General features: G+C 38.6%; 1 protein-coding gene across 1 annotated transcript in view; it reads right to left on the bottom strand.

The window, feature by feature from the left end:
- LOC127429062 (pyruvate carboxylase, mitochondrial) overlaps window positions 1-24,170 on the bottom strand; it is a 185,594-nt gene that overhangs the window by 30,379 nt on the left and 131,045 nt on the right. Inside the window, exons 11-16 of the mRNA XM_051677822.1 lie at window positions 19,843-19,987; window positions 19,015-19,104; window positions 17,880-18,101; window positions 15,756-15,912; window positions 14,789-15,029; window positions 12,745-12,994 (exon numbers count right to left, since the gene is read on the bottom strand). Of these exons, the coding sequence (XP_051533782.1) occupies window positions 12,745-12,994; window positions 14,789-15,029; window positions 15,756-15,912; window positions 17,880-18,101; window positions 19,015-19,104; window positions 19,843-19,987 (1,105 nt within the window). The remainder of the gene's footprint in view (window positions 1-12,744; window positions 12,995-14,788; window positions 15,030-15,755; window positions 15,913-17,879; window positions 18,102-19,014; window positions 19,105-19,842; window positions 19,988-24,170) is intronic.

Genomic DNA, 24,170 nt, shown 5'->3' with positions numbered 1-24,170 from the left:
AATCAACTGGAGATGTTAAGAATCGACCTGGAAGAGGGCGCATGCCTATATTGTCTCCAAGTACGGTGAGGAGGATGGTTTGATTGGCCAAAAATTCTTCAAGGATCACAGCTGGAGAACTGCAAAAATTTGTTGGGTCTTGGGGTCAGAAAGTCTCCAAAACTACAATCAGACATCACCAACATCACAACAAGTTGTTTGGGAGGGTTTCAAGAAAAAAAGCCTCTGCTCTCATCCAACAACAAATTCAAGCATCTTCAGTTTGCCAGACACTACTGGAACTTCAAATGGGACTGGGTTCTATGGTCAGATAAAACAAAAATAGAGCTTTGGCAGCAAACACCAGAGATGGGTTTGGTGCACAGAGAGGTAGCCATATGGAAAAGTACCTCATGGCCACGGTTAAATATGGTGGTGGATCTTTAATGTTGTCGGGCTGTTTTTGAGCCAAAGGTCCTGGACAACTTGTTTGGATACATTTCATCACGGACTCCATCAAAACCAACAGATAAAAAATAATTAAAAAAATAAAAACGTGACTGCCTCTGCCAGAAAGCTTAAAATGGGCTCTGGTTGGAGCTTCCAGCAAAACAATGATCCAAAACACACATCAAAATCAACACAAAAATGGTTCACTGACCACAAAATCAAGGTTCTGCCATGGCCATCCCAGTCCCCTGACCTGAACCCCATAGAAAACCTGTGGGGTGAACTGATGAGGAAAGTCCACCATGTGGACCTTGGAATTTGAAGGATCTGGAAAGATTCTATATGGAGGAATTGTCTCAGATCCCTTGCCATGTGTTCTCCAACCTCATTATGCATTATAGGAGAATACTCAGAGCTGTTATCTTGGCAAAGGGAGGTTGCAAAGTATTGAATAAAAGGGTGCCAATAATTATGCCACACATAATGTATATTTGACAAAAATATTAGTTTTTTGATAAAACTTGTGTTGTGTTTGCAATTATTTGATATCCATTAGAGGATATATTTTTGTGAATATTTTAAATGAAAGATCAAAATGATAAACAAAGACATTTTTCACAGCCTTCTTTGCTCATATTTACCAAGGGTGCCAATATTTCTGGCGACCACTGTAGTTCTTGGGTAAACACGTGAACAATCAAACCACACTGACATGTATTACGGCAAGGGCCAACTAAATTCTGAAGAGAGATTTTTACAGAAAGGTTTAAATGTGTTCTTAGGACACAAGGTCATTACATGCCTTTTTTATTATTGTAATATGTTCCTCGAAGTGCACATATTATATTTTCACACAAAAAGTCATACATTTATAAAACAAAACATGATCATTTTCCACCCTCTCTCTTTTGATACTGCTTCTCTTTTAAGACTTGAGAGTAAACGCCCACTGCTTTCATTGGCTCTCTGCTCTTGACTGACCTGCTCTCTACTTGCCATCTCACTGCTCACCACTAGTGGGCAGGCTATGGAAATGATTAAGGGTAAAAGTAGGCATTGATGAGTTGTTGTGAAGGTGGTCAGATGCAAATGTCTACCACAGTGTGATATCACAATGTGGAGGAAGTAGAGAATGAGTTGGTTTCAGCAAATGCTCTTTTCACAGTGAGCAGGAAGTTTTGAGTTCTGAAACTTACAGTATGTTTTTATAGCACAATGACCTCTTATATGTCAAAAGATCAAGGAAAATTTGATTCTTCAAGTTATGACTACTTGAAAGAGAGGACTAGATTTTGTTTTGGTGGTGCTGGTGAAGGGGTAACCGGGGAATGTGTCAAAAAGGGTCAATGTGTGTTCAACTGTTTCTTTTGTACTGGGCAAAAACAGTAGGTCAAGGCTTTAATGTAAGTGGCTATGCAGGAATTAACTTTAAAAAATAAACCTGCCCTGAGAAATATTCACTTGAGTAAAAAAGATTTTTATATTATATATTTGGCAGGGCAAAAATGCAATCAAATGCCAATGAAAGATATTCTTATAGACCCTTTTCACAGAATATGATGACAAATTTCTGCTTTATTTAGCAGCATAAATCTAGCAAACATTTCTATATTTTCAATTATTATTTAGTGTATATTTATAACAAAATACTTTGTTAAATTATGCTCAAATTAGTTTAAAAATACTAGTTACCACAGCTGTGATGGGTTTTCTAAAACAGTTGCATAGAGAGTTACAGTAAATTTGGCATCTTTTCTCTTCTGACTGTTGTAATCCAGCGCTCTCTATTTTTTTCCTCTTGAAGAAAGTCATGGTAACGTACTAATGGATTTTTTTTTTTTGCTGTTGGAGCAAACAGGTAAGTAAAAATAGTATTTGCTGTGGTTTCCCATTCACCACAGCCTTCTTTGCTCATATTTACCAAGGGTGCCAATATTTCTGGCGACCACTGTAGTGGTCGCTATAGACATTTACCCTGCAATATAGTGTACTTCCGCATTCCAAACCCAGAATTGAGGGTCAATTAAGGCTTGTTCTTAATTCTTAGTTAAACATTGAGTTAAGTAAAAACAAAGCTATATGAAAGTATGCTGCACCTTTTCTATTTTTCCTTTGCTTTATATTGAAAAATTAAAGTGTTATTGGCTTGCTTAGACTGAAAGTAAATACAAAAGACTGAATAACTATAGAGCATGTGTCGGGCCTGTCTCTTCCTCATCGCATCAAACACACATCAGCACCTTGTTTTTAAATGCTGTAAACAGGTGATTAATACTGAATGCTGCAGATGGTGGCAAAACTGTATGTGGAGAGACAGAGAATACAATAACATTTCCATAAGAAACCTAATAGCCTTCAAACAAATCAATTTCCTAGCAACTTCTCCAAGAACGGAAACCAAAGAAACGGGGGAATAAACAAACTGAATCAACAAAGTAGCGAACACCTCCTCATCATGTGAGCATTCTGATGCGATTCGCACTGCCAAAGTCATCCACCCACGCCATGTGGAGCTCGAGGCAAGGGGGGTTGCAGCTATACATAAAGTGTGGACTTTCTCAGAAAAAACATCCAAGGCTTTCTGGAAAGTAAGTTACCCCTGCTCAAGTCTCTGCATTTTATTAGTTTGTTGGCTTAATTTGCATGCATGGGGTATAAAACGGTGTTGTTGGCTTACATAGCCTGTACAGTGGCCACAAAAAATATTTAGACATTTAAGTCATTTAAATGTATGAAAATGTCTAAATTTCTCTGCATTATATTACTTAATTTTAAGAAAGAAATATAGCATACACACTCACAAAAAGTTTGTTAAAGCAATACATTTTTTGTTAAAAACTAGGACAAAAAGTATTTGGACACATGGTTGTGGAACATGCCCATAGGCAATGTGATGAACTACACCTGTGGTAACTCTGCTAGGACACCTGTGTGAACTTTAAAAGTGTCATGCATTGCATTTATATATATCTATATATATATAAAAAATTTTCACTGAGGTCCACTTATAATGTTAGTAAGATTTTTCATCAAAAAGTCATAATTTAGAAATAATTGTCCATTTTCTATCCTGTTTTTGGCCCTCTGATTAAAAAGCTAACTTTTTGGGTCGTGTCTCCTTTAAGACTTCAATGTAAACACCCACTGTTATGATTGGTCACATCTTTGCATATGAAATAAGTGTCAATTCCCCAGCCTTTACACATGTGGAATTGTTTTGAAAAGTTCGGATGGTTAAATATGGCAACCGGAGGAATTCAGCCATACATGTTTGAGCTAGAGTCTGATCCCGAATCTGAAGAAAATGAACCCCCTCCACAAACACCACGGATATTGCAGTCTGTGACAGCGTGGCAAGTAATCACTCTAATTTATATTTATTCCTTGTCTATTTGTGTAATAGGTATTACTTTTTATTCTCATTTAAACACTCATATAAGTGTTTATCTTGTTACATAGTTGGGGCATTTTCCAACGGTGAAACATTTCCATGTTTAACAAATGCTTTGTAACGCATGACAGGGCCAACTAAAGTTTAAATACTTGGTGCTAGCACATTTATAACTGTCAAAGGAAATACTTACAGTGCAACATGTAAACGTATACAGGATAAAACTTACCGGTGTCTGTCGCACTGTCGTTCTTCATATATTCATATTCATCGTTCATCATATATTCAGTGTAGTGACAAACTTTCATACATTATTCATTACAATGAATCAATACTCTTTAGGTGCATCTGTGGCAATCTGAAAGCAATTCAAGTAAAACAATGACAACATGCTACAGGCAATTATTATTGAAAGCTGGATGTGACAAGATACACGAAGCACGCATTAACAATAATACAAATGTTTGACTGAAATCACTAGGATCAAATCAAAAGAAAACTAAACATAAATCCAGTGAATAGTTTCTCATGAATAGTTCTAATATTAAGCTTGGAAATTTTGGTGAAAACATTCAAATACTCAGTACATATCTAACAGTCTGTAGCATATGAAGCAATACAATTAACATGGATCCTCACACTTGTCTGTTGAGACATTACTGTCAGGTGCAATATAGCTGGCACTGCATCAACTTTTAATTTAAGTCTCTCTGCAAGGCCTGTGTCGAACTTGGTCTTGTTTGAAAAAGAATCCACAGTAAAATGAAATGAAAAACAAACACTGTCTTACTGACGCAATCCGGGACTTCATTAAAAATAAACGTCAGCCACTCTTTTCTAATGTTAGGATCATTAGGAATCAAATGCAAAGATTCTATTTTTCCACAACCTGGCACTGCACAACATTTTGTAAACTTTGCAGGCATCTCGAACCTCTTATTGCTCCAATAATCCCTGTGTTTATCCCTGCCGTGCCGACACTCATCTCATCACTGCTCTAACCGCGAACCTGTGGGCAGCCCAAATAGGCGATGCTGAAGAAGTAGGCATTGATCTGTTTATGCAGAGGCAGACTTGTGCTGATGTATTCATCTCTATTATGTAATACAGACGAGGAAGTAGAAAACGAGTCGTTTTGGAATATTGGTTTCTATAAAGCATTTTTTTGGACTAACGAATAAGTTTTGAGTTCTGAAACGTACAGTATGTTTTTATAGTACTATGACCTCTTACATGTCAAAAGATCAAGGAAAACATGACCCCTTTAAGATAACTGATTTCATACATTCACTGAAGTTCACCTTGGGAGCAGCTGGTTAAAAGTCATTGCAAAAATGGTTCAGAAAGTTAGTTTTGAGAAAAGGTCTAGAATCATTTGTTTGCAGATGCCACTTAGTTTTTGTATACTTTGTATCTAATGCAATGACATTTCCAGACATTTGTAAGTGTGACTTAAGAGTCTAAAAGTGTGGGGTAGTCACGTGATGCCATGCGAGGAGCGGACGTGGCAGCAGCGAGCACTGCACACTTTGCTAATTGTATTACTATGTGTGTCATAAATCGGTGAGATTCGATACACCCTGATTCTTAACTGTTCTAGGAAGACAATATGTAAAAAAAAAAATTATAATATATAATTTCAAAATCCTTGGGCTCTGGAGATATTAAAAGACACTTACGTGCTTGGGCTGATTCTCCGGAGCAACAGACCGAAAGCCCCAGACTCAGTTCGGGATGGTGAACTGAAAGAAATGAATTGATGTGTCAGCAATGATGACGAAAGTCGTTGCAGATTTGGAGTATCTTGCTGTAATACGTCGATCGATTACTTCCATGGAGATGAAATTCACGGAGTTGGTTACAAGACTGTCGTACGTCGAGAGACGGATCGATTATCTGGAGTCATTGGAGGGAATTAGCTGCTAATCCACTAGCGACCAAGGTGGATATGGAACGTGTTTGGGAAAAACTGGAGGATTTGGAGAATTGTAATCGACGAAACACAGTCCGAATTGTTGGAATTCCTGAGCATGAGGAAGGCCGGGTGAAGCTCCTAGATGAGCTCTTCATGAGTCTGCTAGACATAACAGGCCATAAGCTGGAAATAGAGCGAGCTCACAGAGTCCCGGCTCGGAGATCCGCTGAGGGAGACAGGCCCCGATCAATTCTGGCCAAATTTCTGAGATCATCCGATAAAGATCTTGTGTTGCACGAGGTGAGGAGTAAAGGAAAGCTTTCTTGGAAGAACCACAACATTTTCTGGGTCCCAGACTTTGTGAATTAGACAAGAGAGAAACGTGATCGATTCAAGGAATGCAAGAAACTCTTACATCAGTGGAAGATCGCTTTTGCACTGATGTTTCTGGCCAAACTGAGAATAGATACCAAGGATGGCCGCAAAGTATTTACATGTCCACAGCAAGCGATGTCCTTCATAAAAACATTGGAGTAAGCCATTTGGTGTTTCTCATGTGGTCCCCAAGTGAACTTGACTCGCTGAATATACTCTTGACTGTCTGAGGAAGCTGGGCACCATTTTGTTTCTATTTGTGTTGGTTCCGCCTAGCGGCTGGAGTTAGTTTTGTGTAGTAACACTCCAAGAAACTCTTGCATCGACGGAAGATCGCTTTTGCACTGATGTTTCCGGCCAAATTGAGAATAGACACTAAGGATGGCCGTAAAATATTTATATGCCCACAGCAAACATTGTCTTTCATAGAGACAATGGGGTGAGTAAACCATTTGGTGTTTCTCATGTGGCCCCCGAGTGAACTTGACTCGCTGAATATACTCTTGACTGTCTGAGGAAGCTGGGTGCCATTTTGTTTCTTTTTGTGTTGGTTCTGCCTAGCGGCTGGAGTTTGTTTTGTGGAATAACACTCCTTCTGGACAGTTATGGATTAATCTGAATGTTCCTTGTGTTTATGCCTCCTATTGGCTGGAGTTTGTTTTGTGTAGTATTTTTTGCAGGACATTGGAAGGATCAAGTCATCTGCTGCACTCACGAACAGCCGGCTCACTGAATGTTCGTTTGACTGTCCGAGGAAACTGAACAGATTTTTTTTTTTGGTTACACTAGCAGCTGGAGCTTGTTTTGTGGAGGAACACACCTTTGATACAGTTTTGGGAAAGAATCTACACGTGTTTATTTTGCCTATTGGCTGGAGTTTGTTTTATAGATTATTTTCTGTTATGTAATTCTGTCTCACAAAATTTGTATAGAAGCACTGGACTTGAGCAATCCGACGGCAAAGTTGTTGCGGGGGCTCTCGTAGGCGTACACGGACCTTTTGAGTTTAGAAGGATGGACGCCGGTTGGCAATGTCATGCGTGGGGTTAATGTGCACATTTTTCTTTTTTCTGTTTGTTTGGTTCGGTGGGAAGTTCAGGGTTTGATTGTTGCACTAATGGGGAATGTGGTCTTTATAATTTTGCTTTTTGACACACAATCTATTATTTATATCATGTCAAAATGTCAAATGTTTATATGAGTGGATTATCTTTCTCCACGTGGAATGTGAATGGGTTGGAACACCCCATAAAAAGGAAGGTTATTTATTTTCTTAAACATAAGAAATATGATAGTGTTTCTTCAAGAAATGCATCTTTCCCCATAGGAAGCTGAAAAAATTGGGAAGATATGGGGTGGGCATGTTTTCTTTAGTGTTGGCTCAAGTAAGTGCAGGGGAGTCATTACACTGATAAATATACATCTACAATTCAAATATCTCAAACAGGTTATAGATAAATTAGGAAGAGTCATTATTGTTTTAGCAGAAATTCAGGGGCAAAGGTTGATTTTGGCTAATATTTACACACCTAACGCTGATGATCAGGGCTTTTTTATAGATCTTGAAGGGATATTGTAAGCTGCTGGCACCCCTCATGATATAATATTGGGAGAAGACTTTAATCTTTTGATGGACTTGATCATAGTGAAGCAAAAGTGTGCAAGCCCCCTAGAGCAACACTGACGCTTCACAAGATGTGTAAAAATCTAGGTCTTAAAGATATTTGGAGACTTTTGAAGCCATCTGGTAGGGACTATACTGTAAATTTTTTCATCAGTCCATAAGATTTATTCAAGAATAGATTTTTTTTTTTTTTTTATATCCAAGTACCTCATTTCATCTGTTGTTAATTATTCAATTGGAAACATCTTAGTCTCAGATCACACCCTGGTGAGATTAGAGGTGTTGCCACATATGGAGAAAAAGAAATCATATAGTTGGCACTTTAATGTATCCCTTTTACAAAATCCTGATTTCCAACAAATGTTAAAGGCTGAAATCAATGTTTATATGGAGACCAACTGGGTCCTCAGTATCCTCTGTGGGCGTGGCTTGGGAGGCACTTAAGGCAGTTCTTAGGGGTTGGATCATACAGTATGCTTCATTCATCAAAAAATCCAAAGGGAATATTAAAAGTGCCGAGGCAGAGCTGAAGCGCCGAATGTCGTCTGATGGCCTCAGAGAATTGACCCAATTGAAATACAGATATAATATTATTTTGTTGCGGAAGGTGGAGTTTTGGCTATTCAGAGCAAGACAGTCATACTTTGAGTCGGCGGACAAAGCAGGGAAGCTTTTGGCTAGATATATAAAGCAGAGAGAGTCTTTTTCTATCATTCCCTCAGTGAAATCTGCTGGTGGTAAAATATTTACCTCAGCCATTGATATTAATAATGCTTTTAAAGAATTCTATCTTGATCTTTAGAGTTCCACGTCTTCATCTACTGATGAGGATATTAGAAATTTTGTGGAACCATTAGAACTCTCTAAACTGACAACGGAGCAAAAACATTCTCTCGATTCTGAGATAACCTAGGAGGAGCTTAGCAAGGTAATTAAGGCCTTGCCTACAGGCAAGGCTCTGGGGCCAGATGGCTTTGCCGCCGAGTTTTTTAGATCTTATGCTACAGTGCTGGCTCCACTTTTGTTAGAAGTTTATATGGAATCATTAAAGAATGGAAAGCTTCCGCCAACCATGACACAAGCCCGGATCAGTCTGATTCTTAAAAAAGACAAAGATCCAAGCGAGTGTAAGAGTTACCATCCAATTTCCCTGATCCAGCCAGACGTTAAAATATTGTCAACTATTTTGTCTAACCGATTAATTTATGACATCTCTTATACATATAGATCAGGTGGGGTTTATTCGGGGCCGCAGCTCTTCTGTCAACATTAGGCGTCTCATTAATATTATGTGGTCAGTGGCGAATGATCAGACTCCAGTCGCTGCCATCTCACTTGATTATTGAATGGGATTATCTTTAAGATTTTTGAAATATACGGTTTTGGGAATACTTTTATTGGATGGATTGTTACTTTATAGACATCCGGTAGCGGCGGTACAAACACATGGATTAATTTCAGATTATTTTATTCTGGATAGGGGCACCCAGCAGGGTTGCCCTCTTTCCCCATTATTGTTCTGTCTTGCCCTGGAACCATTAGCAGCCGCGATAAGAAGGGAAGATGATTTTCCAGAGTTGGTGGCGGTAGGTGTGGCGTTTAAGCTTATGCTTTACATAGATGATATTTTATTATTCATCTCTGACCTCACTAGATCTATGCCTTGCCTAAACAGAATTATTAACTCCTTTTCTAAGTTCTCAGGATACAGAGTCAATTGGTCTAAATCCAAAGCTTTGGCTCTGACAGTATACTGCCCAGTAACGGCTTTCCAGCTGGGCGCCTTCCAGTGGCCCAAACAGGGCATTAAGTATTTGGGCATTTTATTCCCAGCAAATTTGTAAGTTAATTTTGATCCCTTAATAAAAAGGTTTTCAAGCGAGGTGGGTAAGTGGGCTTCATTACATTTATCTATGATTGGGAAGGTTAAGGTTATTAAAATTAATTGTATTCCAAACATTTAACTACCTGTTACAATCTCTCCCTGTAGATGTCCCCCTCTCTTATTTCAAGCAATTTGATAGCATAGCGAAGTCCTTCATTTGGAATGGTAAGCGTCCCAGAATACATTTCAATAAGTTACATAGGCCGACTGACAAAGGTGGGCTAGGCCTACCCAAGATTTTGTTATCATGCGTTCGGTCTCAGACATTTGGTCGCTTCCACCTGAGAGAGCCCCTCCCTGGTTTTGTATTGAACAGGAAGTTCTTGCCCCATTTTGCCACTGCAAAGCCCTTCTATCAAACTAAGCGGAGAAGTTACACCCAGTTATCTTGCATTTGCACTCGGTATGGACAAAAGTGTCCAGTGTTTAATTCGGACATTTATTTAAATGTTGCCTCGAGCATATGGCTTAACCCTAAATTATGTATTAATAAGTCCCCTTTCTGCTGGTGAGGCTGGATTGTGAGGGGGGAGGGGGTTTAATGTTAAATGTGACTGATTCATAATATACATGTTTGTGGTTTTTTCTTTGTGTTAAGTTTATGAATCAATAAAAATGTTAAATGAAAAAAAAAGAAAGTCTAAAAGTGTACTTTTTTTTTAGACCACTGTATGTTATAAATAACAGTGTGTCTGAGAGGTACTGTAATGTGGTAGATCTTCATGAACTGGCAATATAGCAGTAGATGACGCAGTGACCCATGACTGGATGCAGTGACCACACTGCAAACATGTGTCTCTGGCCACACAAGCACCCACACACACTTGTGAGTAGGAACCATGCCACAGGACTCATCAGCCCAGGTTAAGCACCAGCATCCAAAGTAATGTCACAATTAGAGAAAGGTCAAGAGATCAGCCACCAACATCCAAATGATGTCTGTCCACTCTGACCCCTCTCTCAACACTTCATTCTGCCCAATGTCATTTTCTCTCCATTCTCCTCCTTACAACCCTGTCTGTGACTTGTCCAAGCTGTATTATCATTTTTCCATTTCTTTCATTACCACTCCTGCCCTGCTCGGTTTGCTTTTCTTTAGCTGACTTTCCATGACCTCATTCACCCCTGGATTATGAAGAAGTGGAAATAAGATGAAGGAAACGAAAGTGTGGGAGCATGCTGCAGTTAAACAAACAGTTACTAGTGTGTATGAATATTAAATACAGTTAAGAGCATTTTAGGCAGCAGTGAGTGCTGAAGAGTGGGGGGTAATTGTTCTTATCCACAAAGACATTAAAATAGCTTTACATGGTGGAATAGTTATACATTTACAATGTGTTATCTTTACGCATAACCTGGAATATGAGTGATGGGGCTGTATCATAGAACAAAGCGAGGTGGAAATAAATCAAGGGACTATTTCATTTGCACAGAAAACAACAGAAGACAAAACAAGCAATTAATCACTCTTAGACTGCTTGTGTGTACATTGCATTACATTTCATTAAAATCTTCTGCCATTAATCAGCTCTGTTGGATGTCCTGCTCAATTAAATGAGACACCGTTTGATTGACAGCCCTTGCAGGGGCATCATGCACCTATTTATTTTGAAAGGGCACCTGATGGCAGTCCTGGCACACTTTATGCCCTAGGTGAGAAAATGACCAAAGGAAGAAAAAAAAAAAGACTAAGAACTCAGCTATTCATGAATACGTGTAGGACATGATAGTCTGCTGGTATAGTTGTAATTCAGTGTGCAAGGGGATCCGGGTTCAAATCCTGACTTAACTTTTATTCCTTAACAAAAAATCTAAATTCTGGCATCATATACTTAACCCTCATGTTGTTCCTGACCCGTATGACTTACTCTCAGTCACCATTCATTTTCACTGTATATTTTTTTTCCATACAATGAAAGTGAATGGTGACTAAGGCTGCTATTCTGCCTAACATCTCCTTTAGTGTTCCATAAAATAAGTCAGGTGTTGACAAACCTGGTATCCAATTAATGAAACAAGCATTGGTGGTGTGGGTTAGAGCTACTTTGACTTATATAAAGCACTCAAATATTTTGAGCTTGCTATTCACAAGAAGCATCTGCTGATGTGAACCATACCTCGCAAAAAAAGAGATTTCAGAAGACCTACGATCAAGAATTGTTGCTTTGCATAAAGCTGGAAATGGTTGCAAAGTTATCTTGAAGACCTTAGATATTGATCTGTCCACAGTTAGACAAATTGTCTATAAATGGAGGCGATTGAGTGCTGTGGGAAGGAAGAAAGCCGCTGCTATACAACAAAAACATAGCTGCGCATTAAGTTTGCCAAAGACCACCTTGACACTCCATAACGCTGCTGGGAAAATGTTTTGTGAACTGATGAAACTAAGGTTGAATTGTTTGGGAAGAACACACAGCAATACGTATGGTGTAAAAAGGGCACCGCATACCAACATGAAAACATCATCCAACAATGAAGAACGGTGAAGGGAGCATCAAGGTTTGGGGCTGCTTTGGTGTTTTGGGGCCTGGATCGCTTGCCAAAGGAAAAAGAAATTCCCAAGTTTATCAAGATATCGTCAGTGTGGCTGTGCACTAATTCCAAAGGGTTCACATGCTTTTTCTTGCCTCTGTTAAGTTAAGCTCAATCGACAGCATTTGTTTCATAATGTTGATAACCACAAAAATTTATTTTGGCTTTTTCCACCTTTTCTTTGAAAAATGCAAAAATCTGGGTTACAGAGAAGCACACTCTGTAAACACTAAAACCCTAAAATTAATGATTTAAACAACTTTACAGCTCAAATAATACAAGCGTTTTAACAGAAGAATTAATGTAAGCATTTTTATAAAATTTTAAAAAAGCTTCACATTTCTGTCTTTAAACCTTCCAAAAATTGTCCCCTTTCACTTCCATTGTAAGTACTTCACTGTAAACTCGATTTTTGCAACAACAAAAAAAATCTAAATAATTATGCAACAAATGCTTGATTGAGCTTAAATTGTATTTAACCCAGAATATTCATTTAATTATTAAAGAAACAAAATATTATTGTGTAAGTTGCATTGAAAATCCACTAGGTAAAATAATCTGTAGGGACACGTGCTCTGTGCTTGAGCCCTCACCAGTATTAAGTTTGGTGCCTTTGGCACATGCCACAATGGCACCCATGCTGGGTTGGGACGTCATTCCCGCCATGGAGTCAACTGCCACATCCACAATGTCAGCTCCGGCCTCTGCGCACGCCAGCATGGCGGCCACTCCGGCCCCTGCGGTGTCATGAGTGTGCACATGGATCGGCATGTCAGGGAAGCGGTCTCTCAACGCACTGACCAGCAAACGGCCGGAGTCAGGCTTCAGCAGACCCGCCATGTCCTGCAGAGCAGAGAGACATAGGAAAAAAAGAGAGAGTGCATTAGTAACAAACAGAGCCTCACAGAGATAGCGATGCAGTGGTGTTTTACAGTTGAAGTCAGAGGTTTACATACACTTAGGTTGAAGTCATTAAAACTAATTTTTTAACCACTCCAAAGATTTCATATTAGCAAACTATAGTTTTGGCATTTAGGACATCTACTTTGTGCAGGACAAGAGTAATTTTTCCAACAATTGTTTACAGATAGATTGTTTCACTTTTAATTGACTATCACAATTCCAGTGGGTCAGAAGTTTACATACACTAAGTTAACTGTGCCTTTAAGCAGCTTGGAAAATTCCAGAAAATGATCTCAAGCCTTTAGACAATTAGCTTCTGATAGGAGGTGTACTGAATTGGATGTGTACCTGTGGATGTATTTTAAGGCCTACCTTCAAACTCACTGCCTCTTTGCTTGACATCATGGGAAAATCAAACGAAATCAGCCAAAATCTCAGAAAAAAAGTCTGGTTCATCCTTGGGAGCAATTTCCAAACACCTGAAAGTACCACATTCATCTGTACAAACAATAGTACGCAAGCATAAACACCATGGGTCCACGCAGCCATCATACCGCTCAGGAAAGAGACGCATTCTGTTTCCTAGAGATGAACGTAGTTTGGTGAGAAAAGTGCAAATCAATACCAGAACAACAGCAAAGGACCGTGTGAAGATGCTGGAGGAAACAGGTAAGCAAGTATCTATATCCACAGTAAAACGAGTCCTATATTGACATAACCAGGAAGGCTGCTCAGCAAGGAAGAAGCCAATGCTCCAAAACCGCCATAAAAAAGCCAGACTACAGTTCGCTAGTGCACATGAGGACAAAGATCTTACTTTTTGGAGAAATGTCCTCTGGTCTGATGTAACAAAATTTAACTGTTTGGCCACAATGACCATCATTATGTTTGGAGGAAAAAGGGTGAAGCTTGCAAGCCGAAGAACACCATCCAAACCGTGAAGCATGGGGGTGGCAGCATCATGTTGTGGGGGTGCTTTGCTGCAGGAGGGACTGGTGCATGTCACAAAATAGATGGCATCATGAGGAAGGAAAATTATGTGGATATATTGAAGCAACATCTCAAGACATCAGCCAGGAAGTTAAAGCTCGTCACAAATGGGTCTTCCAAATGGACAATGACCCCAAGCATACCTCCAAAGTTGTGGCAAAATGGCTTAAGGACAACAAAATCAAGGTATTGGAGTGGCCATCACAAAGCCCTGACCTCAATCCAATGTGAAAATGTGTGGGCAGAACTGAAAAAGTGTGTGCGAGCAAGGAGGCCTACAAAACTGACTCAGTTACACCAGTTCTGTCTGGAGAAATGTGCCAAAATTCCAGCAACTTATTGTGAGAAGCTTGTGGAAGGCTACCCAAAATGTTTGACCCAAGTTAAACAATTTAAAGGCAATGCTACCAAATACCAAAAATGTTTGTAAACTTCTGACCCACTGGGAATGTGACGAAAGAAATAAAAGCTGAAATAAATAATTTTCTCTACTATTATTCTGAAATTTCACATTCTTAAAATAGTGATCCTAACTGACCTAACACAGGGAATGTTTTCTACGATTAAATGTCAGGAATAGCTTTCACACTAGAGCTTTTGGTACACACCATTTGACATCAAATTTGATGTGAAAGCGGTTTTTCAAATTCGGGTGCACACCAGCAGACTAAGTGTGAATGCAGCCAAACAGACAGACAAATGGCTAAAACAACCAAAATAAATAAAATAAACAAATATCAACACCTTGATACAAAGAATGTGTGTTCCAGCCTTAACCAGCTCATCTGCTAGTTTAAGATAATAGTCTAAGGAGTATTTTTGTCTTGTGGGGTCAGAGACGTCTCCAGTGTATGAGATGGCCGCTTCCACCACTCCACCGGCTGCTCCTGCCGCCTCCATCCCCAAGAGCATGTTAGGAACGTAGTTCAATGAGTCAAAAACACGGAAGATGTCCATACCGTTTTCTTTAGCCACCTCACAGAACCTAACAAACAGAGGAAATGATGATATGGTACTGAGTAACAGTAAGTAGAGAGCTTTGTGTTTACTTTGAGGAGTTAGATGATGTTAGCTTTGGACTTTTACTTTATTTTAGCAAAAATTTCAAGGCCCATTAAAATTATTTGCCTAAAGTTTATGCTAAGATTTTTGATGGTGATGGAAATGTTCATATTGGTGGCAGCCATTATACAGAAGGTCTGAAAAATGAGTTTTGCCTCAGCAAAGCCATTAAATGAACAGAAATGCTCCCCAGCTTCACATTCATGAATGAATTAAAAGCCATCTGAATGGTGCTTGGGGCCAGAGATTGTGGCAGCGACAAAACCAAAGGGAATAATAAAGATAATGAAGAATATACCCAGGCAAAAGACTTTGGGTGGGGAATCAAGAAACCCATTTATCCAAAATAATGGATAAATGAATAATTTTCATGATGGTTGGATTTCCATGATTGTTTTGCATTCTTCCGCTGATGCGGACACAATTCCGTACTAAAATACTCTGACTGTATGCATACTTGAGGTGTTACACTTAAATCAGCAAAATTACTGACTGGTTGTTCATCTGACAACTTGTAGTTAAAAGTGCTTCCTCAAAGTACTGAAACTGGAACCAGAATCATTAAATAACTTATGGTTCCCATCCCTAAACAGACCATAACATTCACTCTGACTGTGAACAGGTTTGAGTGAGACAGCACATGACTGACTTGTAGACTGCATTGTCAGGGTAGTTGGTGTATCCAACAGCGTTGGCACCTCTCAGAAGCATCTGGAAAGGTATGTTTGGCATCAGAGCCCTCAACTCCTGCAGCCTCTTCCAAGGGCACTCACATAGGAAACGCATTGCCACATCAAATGTAGCGCCTGTTGAAGAGAGGAAAAAGTCATGATGAGAGATGACAAAAAAAATCAATCAGAATATCCAGAGGAAATTCCAATGAAGCATGCAGGGCACTTTCCTATTAGAATCATAATTCCATAATTTGATTCCAAAAAACTCAACACACAAGCAAGACCGTTGCTGTAAATTCAATGCAACATATCATTGAAATTTCATTTAATGTGGAATTATGAGATAATCTTTTGGATTCTTTTGCTATGGAAGGCAGCTGCAAGGTTTTAATGGGAATTTCACCACTCAATATATTGGAAGTTGACGTGACATGTTTTCACTATGCCTTTATTAAAAAGATAGTAGCAATTTTTGAAATTATGTGTTTTATTTGATTAATGAACTTTCTCCATTTCTCAATTTCATCATGCAGTGTTAAGCAGAATATGGAATAAGCTTTATTGTAGTGTTTTATTAGTTTGCCCCCAGTGTTGAATAGCAAATAAGAATCAATAAATTAATAATGATTAAAAAAAAAAAAAAAAAAAAAGCATCTGACATTATATCATATGGATCTACTGTCTTAAAATATAGCAGCTAATTTAACATTGCCTCTAAACCTACTGATATTAAGACTTTCAAATTTCCAGCACACCTACTGAATTCAATTTTGGGACCCAAGTCCAAGACAAGTCTGTTAGAGAGGTCTTCTACACCGAGATAACAACCTCTGTGTTTTTAACATTGGAGAGAGCGTAATGGTCAACTAGCATGTTACAGATACTATCTGTATTTGCGGATAGCATACAAATGAATGGGGAGAGACGTAAACTGTTTGCAATTTTATTGTAGTAAATTCAGCACATAGTTCACTACAAAAGGACTGTTTAGTGTAAAACATGTTGAAGATTAGCAGACAGGCAGTTAATTAATTAAGTGATGAGCCGGTTCCTCAAAAAAGCAGTTTATTCAGCACACTGAAGCGTCTCCTCTATAGACATAGATTCTAAAAAATAAATTTAAAAAAAGTCCTTGTCTCCTCGCCAGTGTAATGCCCATAGAATGTCTATGTGACCGCTGCTTTATATATTTTTTTTTTTTGCTAAGCTTGTAGGCTCACCTTGGTAGAAAGGCTCTGTCTGTAAGATGCTGTTTTTGCTTCTCAAACGGTGCTATTTTATTCTTCTTTTGTTGATTCCAACAGTTGTTTCCATTAGTGTTTTGAATTTATGTAGATATTACAAATTACATAAAGGAATTTGAAGGTCAAATGCTAATTAGCTTTAAAACTATTAAATGGCTGCACAGTTTAAAATGTCTTGTGTTGTGAAATGCTACACTCAGTAAACTCACTAAAACCACTTCAAGCAGCATTTTTCAAATTGTATAACAATTATTGTTAATTAAATTTTAATGACGTCATATTAATTGAGTGATTACACAGAACATTTGTTCTTTTAAAAATTCATTTGTCAGTTCAGTTTTCTTCTCACCAAAACCGTATGCCTTCAGAAGACTTGGATTATGATGCATGAGATGCATGGACTTCTTTAACGATACTTTTGATAGCTTTTTTAAGCTGTGAAGTGAGTCAACTGCCACTGTATTGAATAGACGGACCAGGATATTTATTAAAATTTTCCTTTTTGTGTTCCACATAAAAAAAAAAAGAAAATCATACAAGTTTAGATAGACATGAGTGTGAGTAAATTATGACAGAATGTACTTTTTTATGGTGAACTATTCCTTTACAAGAAATGGTGACTAGTTACAGTATCTAGAAACATACACTTCCCTTATACAGTACAAATAAAAGTTCAATGTCCAATTGTCAACTATCCATTTTAAGTTGAGGGAATGAGAGAAAATGTTAGTCAAACAGGAGAATAGTAGTCTGGGTCTAGCTGCAAGAATGCAAGTGAAAGGCAATAAGGAGGGAGGGAAGGAGAGAGAGAGAGAAAAAGGGAAAGCAAACAGTAGTATTGAACTAGTACCACACCTCCCCAGTTTTCCACGCTGAAGAGATTGCTGAAGCTGTGAGCCACAAACGGCGCAATGCGCTTGAGGTCGTGAGTGCGTACGCGCGTGGCCAAGAGGGACTGGTGGGCATCTCTGAATGTGGTGTCCATAAGCAGCAGACCCTGGTGGGCACGCACCGCCTTTGCAAAACCATCTGGACCCTCTCTAAGTAACACATCTCTGAAACCCACTGGTGGCTCACCTGCAGAGTGCACAAACAAACAAACAAACAAACACACACACACAATTAATAATATAGACATTATCACAAAAAATAAAAAATAAATAAATAAATAATTATCTTCCCTATTATTCAGATACAGACAAAAACCCAACACACATCTTAATAGACACATTACTCAGATGGAATAGAGTGGTTTTTCAGTGCTAGGCAATTGATTTTTCTGCTCTTCGCACATGTGCTCTTAAACGAATCAAAGCAGGGTGAAGGTAAAGAGTGAAGGCAAACAGTGGTGGAGGTAAAGGGGGCTGTGTGATTACTTTATAAACACACACCTTAATATTGTCTTCCTCTCTATATTCATAAAATAGTCAGGGGTAACCTTGTGAAAGGCTGAAGGGGAGAAAGGATGAATGTGTGTGAAATAAGCATATCTCATGCCTTCTTTCTAGGTGGGTAGAAATCTTACCTACATCATTCTGCAGTGCATAGTGTTGGGAAAGCTACTTTGTAGTTGTATCTTCCCAAGCTACTACAAAACCCAAGCAACTTGCTATTGAACAATGTTCACCAAATTTGAACCCCACACAAAATGTATGTAGAGAAATGTCTTCAAGCCTGCAAGTCAAAAGCTGAGTGCACAAACAGTAATGCAGCATTTTGTGATGCTTCACTGCTCAACAATGGAAAAATAAACTTGTTACTGTAAAAGCTACTCTGTTTTGAAAACAGTTTAGCTACTGCCACACTAAGGAAAAATGTAATGAATTTAGAAGTCTCTACTTTTAGTTAGTTACACCTCAACAGTAGCAGTGAATCAATGAAATCTCACAGCAACCAAGTGTAACGGAAGCTTATACTGAGCTGGTAAGTGTGAGAAACTGACAGTGTGTCAATGTTTGAGATAAGGTAAATGAGTGTGTATGTGGCTTACCGAGAGGAACTGGTGGGATGACCGGATCGATGGAGGAAGGCTTAGCCTTGACAGGTATCGGAGTAGTTGGGCCGTTCACCATAACATGCCCTGAATGAAGAGCACACACACCATCACACACAAATAGTCAAGAGAGCTTTGGATCCACCTCTGCTGAGTGGATGGGTCAAATAGGCTGGATTCTGTGCATCCCACATCATTTTAAAGGGTTTTGGCTTTTGGCATAACCTGATCTGTAAACGTGGTATAAGACTACTGATAAAAATCACTGACAGTGAAAAGTGAAGATCTTAAAGATATGTACTCAAATCATAAGTGGCACTGGCTACATCTGAACAAAATTACAAACAGAGCATAGTTGCTCACCGTTAATCAAATCTGATGTTTCTAAAACTAACTGCACAAATATATGTAAATGTGAACTATTATTATATACAGTACAGCCCCAAAAATATTTGGACATTTTAGGCACACACAAATGTATGAATGCTATTGGATTACATAAAAAAAAAATAATAATAAAAAAAAATGCCATTCATTTTAAAGACCATTAGCACAAAAACACTGTAAGCAAAGGATTTTACAGTAAGTAGTTTGTAAGGTGTGTGTGTGTGTGTGTATATATATATTATATATATATAGTTAGAACTTAGTGGAACATTCCAATAGTAAATGTGATGAATTAGACATGTGGTATGTCTTCTTGGACAGCTGACTGAATTTTGGTGAAACATAATTGCAAAAAATGACTTAGAAAACTGAAGTTAGTTGTGTGAAAATGGTTTACAAAGAACCATGTATCGAATTATTCATTCAATAAAGTGTTACCCAGGTAGTGAAGCAGTTTCTGGGCTCTGTTCTGCACCGGTTTGAGATTGAAGAGATCTGGATTCTCGTCAATGAACTGAGTGTCTACTGTCCCATTCAGGAACTGATTATTACTCAAAACATTCTGGAGGAAGGGGATGTTTGTCTATGGAGAGAAAAGAGAAGAAACAAAAGACATGCATTTCTAACTATTTTTTAGAAATGAATGGGTTAAGAGGTTGATAATCTCAGCCTCAGGCAGCACGTCCACGGACCATCCACAGTCCAATTACTGACAGTTTGGTGCATATTGTACACAGAACCAGACAACAGTTTCTCAATATAGTAAGCTTTAATCTGATTGGGTGTCATCCAATTATGAAATAATTCATTTTATTTTACAATTCTACAACTGTATTCTAATTTTAATAAAAATAAATTTGTAAACTAGTAATTTGTAGTGGATAAATTTGAGTAACTTAACCAACACTGGTCTCTATACATTTTCCACTATGTTTCTGTACAATTGTTTGCTGAGACTTCTGCGGCATTATTTACATGATTTTTTTTTCCACAAGAATTATTGTAATATAAAAGTATCTCAAACAAACCCATCCCTAAACAGTAAGTAAAATCAAAACAAACTGTGCAAAACTGCTTTACATGTCAGTAGGGATATTGATATATCGATTATTAATCAGCATGTTATCTTATTGATAACATTGTTGAGGCATCAATATCTTAACATCATCTGACATTTAAATTAGAAGCCTAACTTATGTGCTTTCAATTCACTGCAAGTTGCATTCCATTCAATGTAGTCTAATGTAATAGCTTTGGGAGACAATAAGGGGGTGATATAACATTTACTGAAGCCAGTCACGGCATGGACAAAGCACTAATCACACACATTACGAGCTGAAGGCAGTCCAAAGTAACAAAGGTTTTTGTATTTCAAGAATTTAAAAAAGTGACCGATTAATGTGGTGGCAGGGGCGTGGTCGAGCGTTTGTCCGGAGAGAGAGAAAATGGTAAGGGTGCACACACCTGAGTGCTATAATGTCTAACACCTGTTTCTGATTGCCGTAAGCAATGGGGAGAGCGATATGAGAAACCATGGAGACAATGAGAGAGGGTCACGCTTCAAGTGAAAGTTGAAAAACTATTTTTGAGTGTTGTCTCAAATTCATCACCTACCTTTTGAGTTGAAGTCCCACGTTTCCTGTTTCCTCCTTTCCCCCACAACAAACTCCTTTACAATTAGTTTGCAGGTTAGTCTATGAAACTGGTGTAACTTTGCAAACTGAACGATTAGAAATGGTGACACTTATTTTAAAATTTCTCTGTTTGTAGCCTTGAATAGGTCTTTCATTCAAGCTGTCAGACCACAAAAATACATACTTATAACTGAAAATACATTGTGTAGGCTCTATGAAAGACACTTCAACACAATATATCATCCAGTAATGATTAGAGTAAATAATCGATTTCCTTTTGATAATCGTTTGGGTCAAATTTTATGGAAAACTACGCGAGCTGAGCTCCATGGCACTGCAGAATTAATACCTGCGTCTGGAGACGGCGAGCCCACGGTGTGCGTGTACATACCTTCATAGAAAATAATTTTTTTGAATTTTAGATTGGCCATGTCGTCTGCCTGACACGTCCGGCGCGCAACCCACTTCAATTAACCCTGCCATTCACACTTTGCCAAAGTTGTATTGAGACTACTGTGCAACGAGCAGCCCATTATATATCGTTAATTATCGTGAAAATCTTCAGATTATCAATACGTGAGAACGGCAGCAGTCCCAAACCTACATGTCAGTCGAACTGCTCTCCCTGTCAAAGTAGGCACTTCTTGGCCAAAATAAGCTGCAATATGGACAAGTGCTTTTGTAGTGTAGTCAAAGTTCTGGCTAGGTGATAAGAGATTTAAATGGCCAGCTCTTCAAAGAAGAAGACCAATCCAAGATTGTGCTCACACACACTGAGCAAGGTGCTAATGGTCGTAGACAGGGCAGATGGGGCCATTCGGTAGGCAGTTCTACAATCAATACCATTATCTGAACACTCGATATGCCTTTCCATCACTATCAAACACAGCCTGTGAATGTGTGCGAATTTGGTTCGGGTCACTGAAGAAGCTCTTCTAACAGATACAGCACTAAGAAATTACTCCATATTCGGAGTTGACACGCACTATATTTAAAGCCCTCCATGCTTGGTATAGTCTGCTTCATGTGACCTTCCAGCCCTCTAAGCCGAAACTAACCAATGGCTAAACATGAAGGAATTTCCAGAATCCATTAGCGTGACTGTCGATAGTGGACTCCGATAACTGCCGGAGGAGATAAGATAATATGGGAGATGTACTGGAGTGAGCTGGTGTCAATAGAGATGAAAGCAAGAGTATGAAATGGGGAGAAGGTTCGTTGTGAGAGGAGTGAGTTGGGGCACATGGGGTGGGGGGTGGGTCGAAGCAGATGTGAGAGACTAACAGAATAAGTGTTAATTGATGCCTTTAGTTTTAGCACTTGGCTTTTGCACCCCTGCCACCTACATTCTTACACATCACACACTGATTCTCGATGGAGGATTTAGCAGATGCCTTAAGCAAAGAATGAGAAAGAGAAGGAGAGATTGAGAATGAGGAAGAGAAGAAACTGAAAGAGACAGTCCATCTCTTCTTCCTAGAATTGAGGGTTGGAAAGACTTTTAATCTGCCAGCACTCTGACCCAGATTCATCTGACTGCAGGACCAAGATGCAGAATTCTTCCTTATTCCAAAACCTCTCCTTCTCTGCATCCATCTTCCCATAAACAAACTCATAACACATTATACACAACTGGTGAGGTGCATGGACACATACTCATTCTTTATAATTACTATAACATTTTTAAATAATAATACATTTATCAAAACCATGAAGAAACACAGAAGTATAGGAATAATATTAACCTTAATGTTCACAAATTAATACTATTTTATATTTTAGCTTCTTCAAAGTAGTAACCCTTTGCCTAGATTACAGTTCTGCACACTCTTGGCATTCTCTCAACTTCATGAGGTACCTGGGATGCTTTTTAACCAGTATTAAAAAGAGTTTCTAATGTATGTATGCTTTGAAAGCCTGTTTTTGTAACTGTTTCCCAGAGAGTTAGTGCTACACCATGAGTTATGGTCTCAACCAGAGCGACGTTTCCACAGCGGCTGAATTGGTGGTAGCATTGATATTACTTTGCTTGTGAAGATTGCACTTGAGCCTGAAGTCTCTTTATGTCTGCTTGGGACATTTTTTCATCCTCTTTAAAAGTCCCCAGTTTTTTTGTCATCTAAATAATGCAGCTTCTAGCAATTAAAGTTCAGTTTCAGATGGTTAAAGGGAGAATTTCACTTACTGACCCCCATGTTGTTAAAAACATGTATGGTTTTCTTTCTTCCATGGAACACAAAAGATGATATTAAGCAGTGTGTAGTCTCAGTCACCATTCACTTCCACGGCATATTTATTAAATATGATGAAAGTACATGGTGACTAAAGCTGTCATTCTGCCTAATATATGCTTTTGTTTGTCCACGATAGAAAAAAGTAATGGGTTTGGAACAACATGAGGGTGTGTAACTGCTGACAGAATTTAAATTTTGGGGTGAACTATGTCTTTAATTAAAATAATTTTCCTGCTTAATACTACATGAATCTTAAACAATTTTCTATCATTTTGAATCAGGCCACTGAACTCTGTCCCCCTTTGGGGTCCAAAGGGGACTGCATTCTACCAGTGGACTGAATCTACATGAGACCAGAAAAAGTTATTTGCCCACAAGCTTTTCACAATTGCTGGATCAAGTTGAGGAGCAGTAAGAAAGAGAGAGAGAGAATGAGTTTGAGAGTTTAACATTTAAGCACAGATAGCCTGCAGAAATCTCAAGACTATGTGGATTTTTTTACACTAAGAAATAAGCACCGGCCATATTGAAAAGAGCAGAGTTAAAATGAGCAGCTACAATACCAACCATCCAGGCATGGGACCTGTAAAGAGAGACAGATGGAGGTACAGATGGTGATGTTACAACGTTGCCTCACAGATTTAAACAGTTTGACTTGCTCAAAGTTTGGTGCTTTAATGACATATCTACGAGTTCCTACTCTACAGATTAGCTGTCCATGGTGCTGAAATATCGAAACTCCTGTCCTTCTTCACAGAAATGAACTGAAGCTTGGATTCAGCAGTTGCTTTACTTTCTTTATGCAGGTGCAACTTACACATATGAATAATTAATTGTTGTCATATGTAACTTAGATGTATTATCGATCATTTGTCATTGTCTGAAAAATGATTTAACT

The sequence above is a fragment of the Myxocyprinus asiaticus genome, chromosome 38, assembly GCF_019703515.2.
Source record: "Myxocyprinus asiaticus isolate MX2 ecotype Aquarium Trade chromosome 38, UBuf_Myxa_2, whole genome shotgun sequence".
Classification (NCBI taxonomy): domain Eukaryota; kingdom Metazoa; phylum Chordata; class Actinopteri; order Cypriniformes; family Catostomidae; genus Myxocyprinus; species Myxocyprinus asiaticus.
The sequence above is the reverse complement of the archived record's forward strand: the minus strand, read 5'-3'. Positions and strand labels throughout refer to the sequence as shown.